Below are 7,278 nucleotides of genomic sequence, written 5' to 3' on the forward strand. Positions count from 1 at the left end.
AACTACTACATCATCGGGAGATATTACTGGGATATTTATTGAGTTCATTGGACATAGTTTAAAAGGATAGTCAATGTTAGCATGTGAGTTAATGGAATAATTGGATTTAAAAAACTGAGCGAACATGTTAGAAATTGTTTTGTTACTTCATTGCGAAAGGAAACCCACATACATTTCGCTTGGAGTTTACGAAGTCATAAAATGATTTGGGGTTATATATTATACGCCGTTTGATTTTACACAAGTAAGCTTTATAACACTTTTTGTTTGATTCAAAAAAGTTATGACGCAAAAGTGAGTATTTTACATAGTATGAGTGTAAACGGTTTTTTTTTTTTGTAATCAAAAATACCGCGACTTTCTGTTGTTCAAATTTCTCAGTTCTTTAGTGAACCATAACTGTGTTTGTTCTCCAGGAACATACATGCGTTTAGGCACATGCTTTTCAAATAATTGATGTAAAGTAAAGTTAACAAGTGCAACGCTTTGTTCAATATTTTCTTTATATGCAAGCCACGACAATTTAGACAGTTCTTTGTTAAGCATTTTAAAGTTGGCTTTCGAAAAATCAAAGCTAATATTTGGTTCGTATGCTTAACCATCACTTATAACCTCGTAAGATACCTCCATAGCAGGGTGGTAGACATCTTCGGGCAAAACTAGTGGATCACGCTTACAACGGACTTAGATGCATCATCAACATAAACAAGATCTAATACATTACCAAACTTGTTGTGAAGTACATTAACCTGAGTTAGGCAGAGTTCAGCCATCTCCTCTAAAAATACGTTGTTGCCCGCACTAGACGCGAAAGGTACGATATCATTGTCAATGATGTTCCATGATATGCTTGGTAAATTAAAATCACCCAACACAATCATTGATTTCAGTAAAGAGATGAGTCGTGAATACACCAATGTGTCAGATCGGGGAGGGATATAGCACAGAGCTAAGTAAATAGACCCTTTTCCAGCCTGTACACGAATGCATTTGAATTCTACTGAATCAATGTGTGGAAGACTACCCTGCAAGAACAGTGACTATCATTTGACAAATCATTTGAGTGGCAAGACTGATAGAGATTTCTGTCACTGGCTACCTACAAGTTTCTATCAAATTCTAAAGATCAGTGTGAAAAATCTGATGTAAACATTTGTGTACATGTGATCTTCCGTCTTCCTCCAACTTATGGCCTTATTTAATGGTCTCTTTTTAACCAACGCAGAATTTGCAAATGTGTTAGTAAGATAAATGAGAATGTGTTAGTTTCCATCCCACAATTCTTGTAGGGTAACTTCTTCAGATCGTATTGAAGAGATTACAGCGAAGTACGCCACCGCCGATTCTGTCCTCCCTATCTTGTCTATAGATATGATAATTATTTGGAAGAATCTCTGAATTGAAAATGTGAGGTTTCAGCCAAGTTTCAGTAAAAGAAAGAATATTATAATTACATTCAAGGCCTTTAAGGTATAAGTTCGTTAATTTAGTATTTAAGCCTCTTACATTTTGGTAATAAATATTTAAAGCAGATTTAATAATTAGTTTTTTGATTCAGTGTTATGACGGGGAATATTAGCTAAGTTATTTACTCTTTTGGGCCTATATTCGAATTCACGAATGAAAGCTCCGGGGGGCCAAAAAGAACTACTAAGCAGCGCATTAAAATTATCTAAATTTACGTAAATTTTAAATGAAGCAATCAAATCTTTCTTTCGTAATTAAAATTAAATTTTCTGATGCCTAAGTCGACAGTTGTAATTTTTGATGAGATATAAAGCTTTATATCATCTTCGGTAGTGTCTCTCGAAAATCTAGAAACAAAGATTGACTTCTTTGGCGGAACCACCACTAGTTTCCTTGTATCAGACTGGAGTACCGGCGGAAGGGGTTGAGTTACTGCGTTAGTAGTTGAGGATAGGGAAGGCGGTGGAGGCTTTGAAGATGATGCCACCACTTCAATGGGGGAAGGGGAAGATACTTCAGGCTCTTTATTATCCGAAGCAGATTTCGTTACACGCTCTTTTGAGGCTGAGGATTCTGATGCTGGAGGACACGGAGAAGATAAATTAATTAAGTCAGTCGGAAGATTATTCTGACGTGCAACGGCAGCAATTTCCTTAGATGGACTATGAAGACGCTTACGTATAGACACACGGATATCCTTAACAGATTGTAAGGTATCTAAGCATTTGAATGATTTAAACATGTTTTCATAATGCTTAAATTTTTCTGTCAGTACCGACAATTCTCTTCCTATTTCTGTTAAACCATTTCTGGTTTGCCTAAATAGCTTGAAAAGATCAACTTCGGTTGATCTGCACTTTACGCAAGACCAGCGAAGGCCCTTGCCATCATTAATAGCGTCCAGAATTCTTCCCGTCAAACCAGCACATTTCAGATGGTAAATACCATCACACAGCCAGCACGATAAGTAGCGTTCAGAATCGCTTTTAATTTGGCAAGTATCAAGATCACACTTTATATTGAAAGATTTATGTAATACACTCGTTAATAAAAGACAAACAAAATAAATTATAACAATTAAGGAGCTGATGTAAATAGCTATAAATAAATGTAGCGAACAGTTTGAGTATCACTGTAACTATGACACTTAATAAACGCAACGCAACCAGCTGTGCCAAGAATTGCCAGAAGAAGTAAACAAAAAGAGTAGAACAAATGTGCAAAAACAAAATGAATTCAGTTAACTACAAAGGATACAACAACAATGATAGCCACAAATGACTCGGCAAGATTAGAATGTATGCTAGTGGAATTTAATTAAATTTACTTTAATATAAAACACAATAACTTTCACTTAGCTTCAATTACACTGTGAAACAAATTCAGGTCAGCAAAAGTTGTCGATTCTGAGAGTGAGGTGTGAAAATAGAGGCTAAATTGGAAGACCCGTATCGCGGCGTTTGTTTATGTTAGTTCGAATTTTTTTTTAATCGACCTTCGAACTTTGCAGTCAAATGCAATAAATTTCTTCCCCTTCTTCCTCTTTTTCCTCGTCTTCCTCTTTTTTGTTTCCAACCACCGCACAGGTAGCGATTTTTATTTATTTCGTACAAGCGAACTAATATCAAAAATAAAGATTCAGTTAAGACTCGAAACTCAGCCGAAGCTGATGTCTTTTAATTTTCGCTCGGCCGTGATAAAATTCGCTATTAATTTTTATGGAACTTATTTCATTTTGTGAGTGATTTAAGTTAAGTGCATCGGTTTCATGAAAATAACAAAAACAACATTGTATAATATATATTGTATTAAAAATGTCGGAACCAAAATGTAAAATTGACCTTTTTTGTAATGTTTGTGGACGTTTCATAGCAAGCGATGAAAAATGTGGCAATGCGAGTGATTGTTTTTAGGAAGCCTATAAACAATATTTCTTGCAAGAGTTTATCACTGACGTAAACTATGCCCCTAAAAAATTTTGCTTTAATTGCTATTCAAGTGTTATGCAATGGAAAAGTGAAAGGAAGAAGGCTATGCCTTTTGGTATACCAATGATGTGGTTAGACAACAGCCCGCATCAACAAGAAAATTGCTATGGATGTATCAACTACCATAAAACTTTGAATAGAAGGAAAGCAAAGAATAAAACTTATGTAGCAGTGCCAAGTGTCCAATTACCATTACCGCACTCAGAATTCGTTCCAGTACCAACATACCGAAGTATTGATCTTCAAACAGATATCAGTACTACAACCGCCGCTGCTATATCCATGCATTTCTTCTCAGAATACGACCCTGGTGAAGGTACATCCTATGAAACATCAAAGGACCCAATCCTAGTCACACAAAAGCAATTGGATGCAACTGTTGTAATTTTGTGTTTGACTCAGAAAAAATCAGAACAACTGGTGCGAAATAAAGTCAATTGACATTATTACCTTTTCAAAAGCGAAATAAAGTCAACAAAAATTTCGAAATAAAGTCATTGACGCTATTTCCTCATTCAAATGGAAATAGCGTCAACAATGCTTAAAGTATATCGATTCATAGAAAAAAATGTTGTTCTTACAATAAACATTGCCCCGTAAGTGTTGTGATATTAATCCACACACAATCATGAACTACCACCATTTGATTTCATTAAAAAATTTTAATTACGAATATGTAAAAACACGATGCGAAAAACTAAACGCCTGCGCCCTGCTGGAATACGAGAAATATTTGAAGAAAGAGTGTAGAAATGACCCATAACATGCAAAAAATGTTTCGTTTCCACAAAAATAAAGCGAACATTATTAAATTGAAGAAACAGTACATGTCCAAAAACCCCGGAGGAACACTGAAAGAATTCTGTGTTTTAAATTAGCATATTTTGAACGAATTCGGAATGTCTAAGGTGGAAAATAAACCAACTTTTCTATAAGGAATTAATTATAGAAAATGAATTTTCTTACACTGTATTCATGTCCCCGCCACCAATTTGTGACGACATCATTTAAAAGCAGCTAAGGAGAATGACGACACTATTTATTAGATGGCACATTCAACGAGCCAATGTGCCAAAATGCGGGTATAAACAATTATTGATTATTTAATATCGGAACCGAGATCATATAAGTTAATTGATTTACGGAAAACTAATGAGTCGTCAAGATTTTGACCAAGTTCTGACAGACCGAGAATTAAATGCATGGCTCGCATTGAAAGCAGTCATTAAAGGACTTTTGGGTAAAGAACGCAAAGACAACTACAGGCAATCTGTTGCAAACATGTTGGCAGCTTTCGATGAAATTGGGGTTAATATGTCGTACAAAATCAGGGACCGATCATAACAGTTATTGATGAAATCTGTCATGGAAAAATTCACTATGAAGGAAATGTTCTACAACTAAGTGAAACATACCAATCGATTTCATTTTGCACCGAGACTCAAATTTGAAAATAAATTTTTATTTGCAATTTTTATGCAAAATTTAAAAAAATAACAATTATATTTGATTTTTATATTATAAATCCAAAATAACAATTATTTTTGATTTTTATATTATATGGCTGAGATAACAGTTATTGAAGAGTTTTATTTATAAAAGTCATCAATAAAAATCAGTCAGTGACTTTTAAAAAATAATGTGACAATGTGCTCTTATGTTCCCAAAAAAATAAAGCAGTAATTTTGCTTTCGACCATGCATAATGATGCTGAAATAGCTGACAGTGGGAAACCTGAAATAATTGAATATTATAATCGTACCAAAGGTGGTGTTGATCGAATGGACCAAATGTTTGCGGAATATCCAACACAAAGACAAACAAAACGATGGCCACTAGCGATGTTCTTCAACATGTTGGACATTACAGCTCTTGCAGCCTACATTGTCTACGATTTGAATAACCCTATGTTGCCTTGGAGAACAAACAACAAGCGTAAGCAGATCCTGCGCAGCTTGGCTGAAGCATTGTGTATGCCCATTATTGAAGCCAGAGCCATAAATCGTCAAGTGACGCGAAATTTTTCGACTAAAATTGCTATTGAAGCATATTTCAACCGACCGGTGGAATCAATGGTGTCAACAGCAGCATCAACATCTGCCGCAGCGCGCACGCCAAAACCTGTGTCCGGATCTTGCTATTTATGTTACGCACAAGAGGAAAAACGCCGTAGAAAAACCAGAAAGCTGTGCGACAAATGTAAGAAGCCAATGTGTCTTGAACATTCGGTCACATCAACAAATTGCTCTATTTGCCATGATTTTCCTTAGATATAAGATGCATTTTTATAATTTTTATAATAAAAGTCAATAATATAATGTGTGAAATGAATATTTTTAATTTTTCAAATAAAAAAATAATATAAAAAATGTTTTTTTTTTTATTATTATGAGGATTTTTACTATTGGGGTACAAACGTATCCCGGGTGTGTGTTTACGTATATAATGTGTTTGGAAGGCTGTAGCTCCTGAACCAATGGTCCGATCTGGTTCAAATTTTGAATTTGAACTCAAAACTAAATAATCTTCCTAGATCCCTTAGCGGTAGATAGTTAGCGGTATAGAGGTATAGCGGTTCAAAAGTTACAACACTTCAAAGTTGAAAGTGGATACATTTGTACCCGGGTGTGTGTTCTAGGGTTAAGCTGGAAAACGCAAGTTTTTTATTATGATTGATTTCTTTTCAAATGAATTTTATTGAAGAAACTGATAAGCATATTATAGATCAAACAGAAAGCAAAAAAGACTTAGTTTTGTGGAAAATATGTTCAAAAAGCATGAAAACAAAATTTTCCAACATTTTGCTTCATAAGCACTACAAAAATTTTCTAAATCAATTTTTTTTTTAATTTTAATTGTTGCACAGGTCTCTAGCAATAATTTGGCTTTAACAGATTGAAAAATATCAATTAGTCGACGAGTTATAGCCAAAAAACCATATAAACAATATGCTGAAAATCGGCATTTGACTGCAAAGTTCGAAGGTCGATAAAAAAAATTCCAACTAACATAAACAAACGCCGCGATACGGGTCTTCTAATTTAGCCTCTATTTTCACCCCTCACTCTCAGAATCGACCTAACTTTTGCTAACCTGAATTTGTTCCACAGTGTTACTTCACACTATGATGCTCATAAGCACTTTTTATCACTACTTTAACTCAGAATTAGCAGAATGAACTTAGTAAGTAGAAAGCCAAAATCAGAGCACAATAAAGTACAACCTCACAGCTTGACGTTTGCTAGTTACATAAACTTTTGCTTTTTTAATTTTAATGCTTAAAACACTATAAATTGTATTACTAAGGAGTAATTTTTTTGTAAAATTTTTTTTGTAAGAAAAAATTTGCATATTTTTTTTTAAGTGCTTTTTCTCCAATGTTTATATACGAAGTATACAAATATGCATATTAGATGAAAGGGGGTTTAATCGCTTTAACAACGATGCCAATTTTTTAAAAATCGGAGAAAAATTTGTTTGTTTAAAATATTTTTTGATAAAAAAGTTATTTTTTCCTTTTAAGTGTTTTTTCTCACATTTTTATGTTTAAAATATAGTTTTTTATACAAACAAAGGTATTTTTTCCTTTAAATGTATTTTTTCTCAAATTTTTATATACGAAGTACACAAATATGCATATCACAAGAAAGGGGGTTAAATCACCTTTACAACGATCTTTTGAAAATCAGTTCAAAATTTTCTGAAATATTAAGTTTTTAATTTTTGGACGTAATATAAGTTTTCACAAAAAAAGTAATATACCATATAAATAAGAGAAAAGGGCGGACCGCGTCTGTATGTTTACTTTTTTTTTGCTTTTTAA

The 7,278-nt window shown here is 33.7% G+C and overlaps 2 protein-coding genes across 3 annotated transcripts in view; one reads left to right on the top strand and one right to left on the bottom strand.

The window, feature by feature from the left end:
* Positions 1–7,278, bottom strand: part of Cdep (Chondrocyte-derived ezrin-like domain containing protein) — a 306,470-nt gene that overhangs the window by 24,593 nt on the left and 274,599 nt on the right. The window lies entirely within an intron of this gene.
* Positions 3,261–4,847, top strand: LOC108358892 (uncharacterized). Its single transcript, XM_017610412.1, has 2 exons — positions 3,261–3,785; positions 4,722–4,847. Exons 1-2 carry the CDS (start codon positions 3,471–3,473, stop codon positions 4,797–4,799), a joined length of 393 nt encoding a protein of 130 aa, XP_017465901.1. The 5' UTR covers positions 3,261–3,470; the 3' UTR covers positions 4,800–4,847.

The sequence above is a fragment of the Rhagoletis zephyria genome, unplaced genomic scaffold (genome assembly GCF_001687245.7).
Source record: "Rhagoletis zephyria isolate East Lansing unplaced genomic scaffold, Rhagoletis_zephyria_1.1 Rzeph_scaffold_00312, whole genome shotgun sequence".
In the NCBI taxonomy this organism is placed as follows: Eukaryota; Metazoa; Arthropoda; class Insecta; order Diptera; family Tephritidae; genus Rhagoletis; species Rhagoletis zephyria.

What these genes read in the sequence shown, in the direction of transcription:
- LOC108358892 (XM_017610412.1), top strand. Translation starts at nt 3,471, where the DNA reads ATGCAATGGAAAAGTGAAAGGAAGAAGGCTATGCCTTTTGGTATACCA. An exon ending in GTGAAGGTACATCCTATGAA is followed by an intron (nt 3,786 to 4,721) that starts ACATCAAAGGAC and finishes GACAACTACAGG; the next exon opens with CAATCTGTTGCAAACATGTT.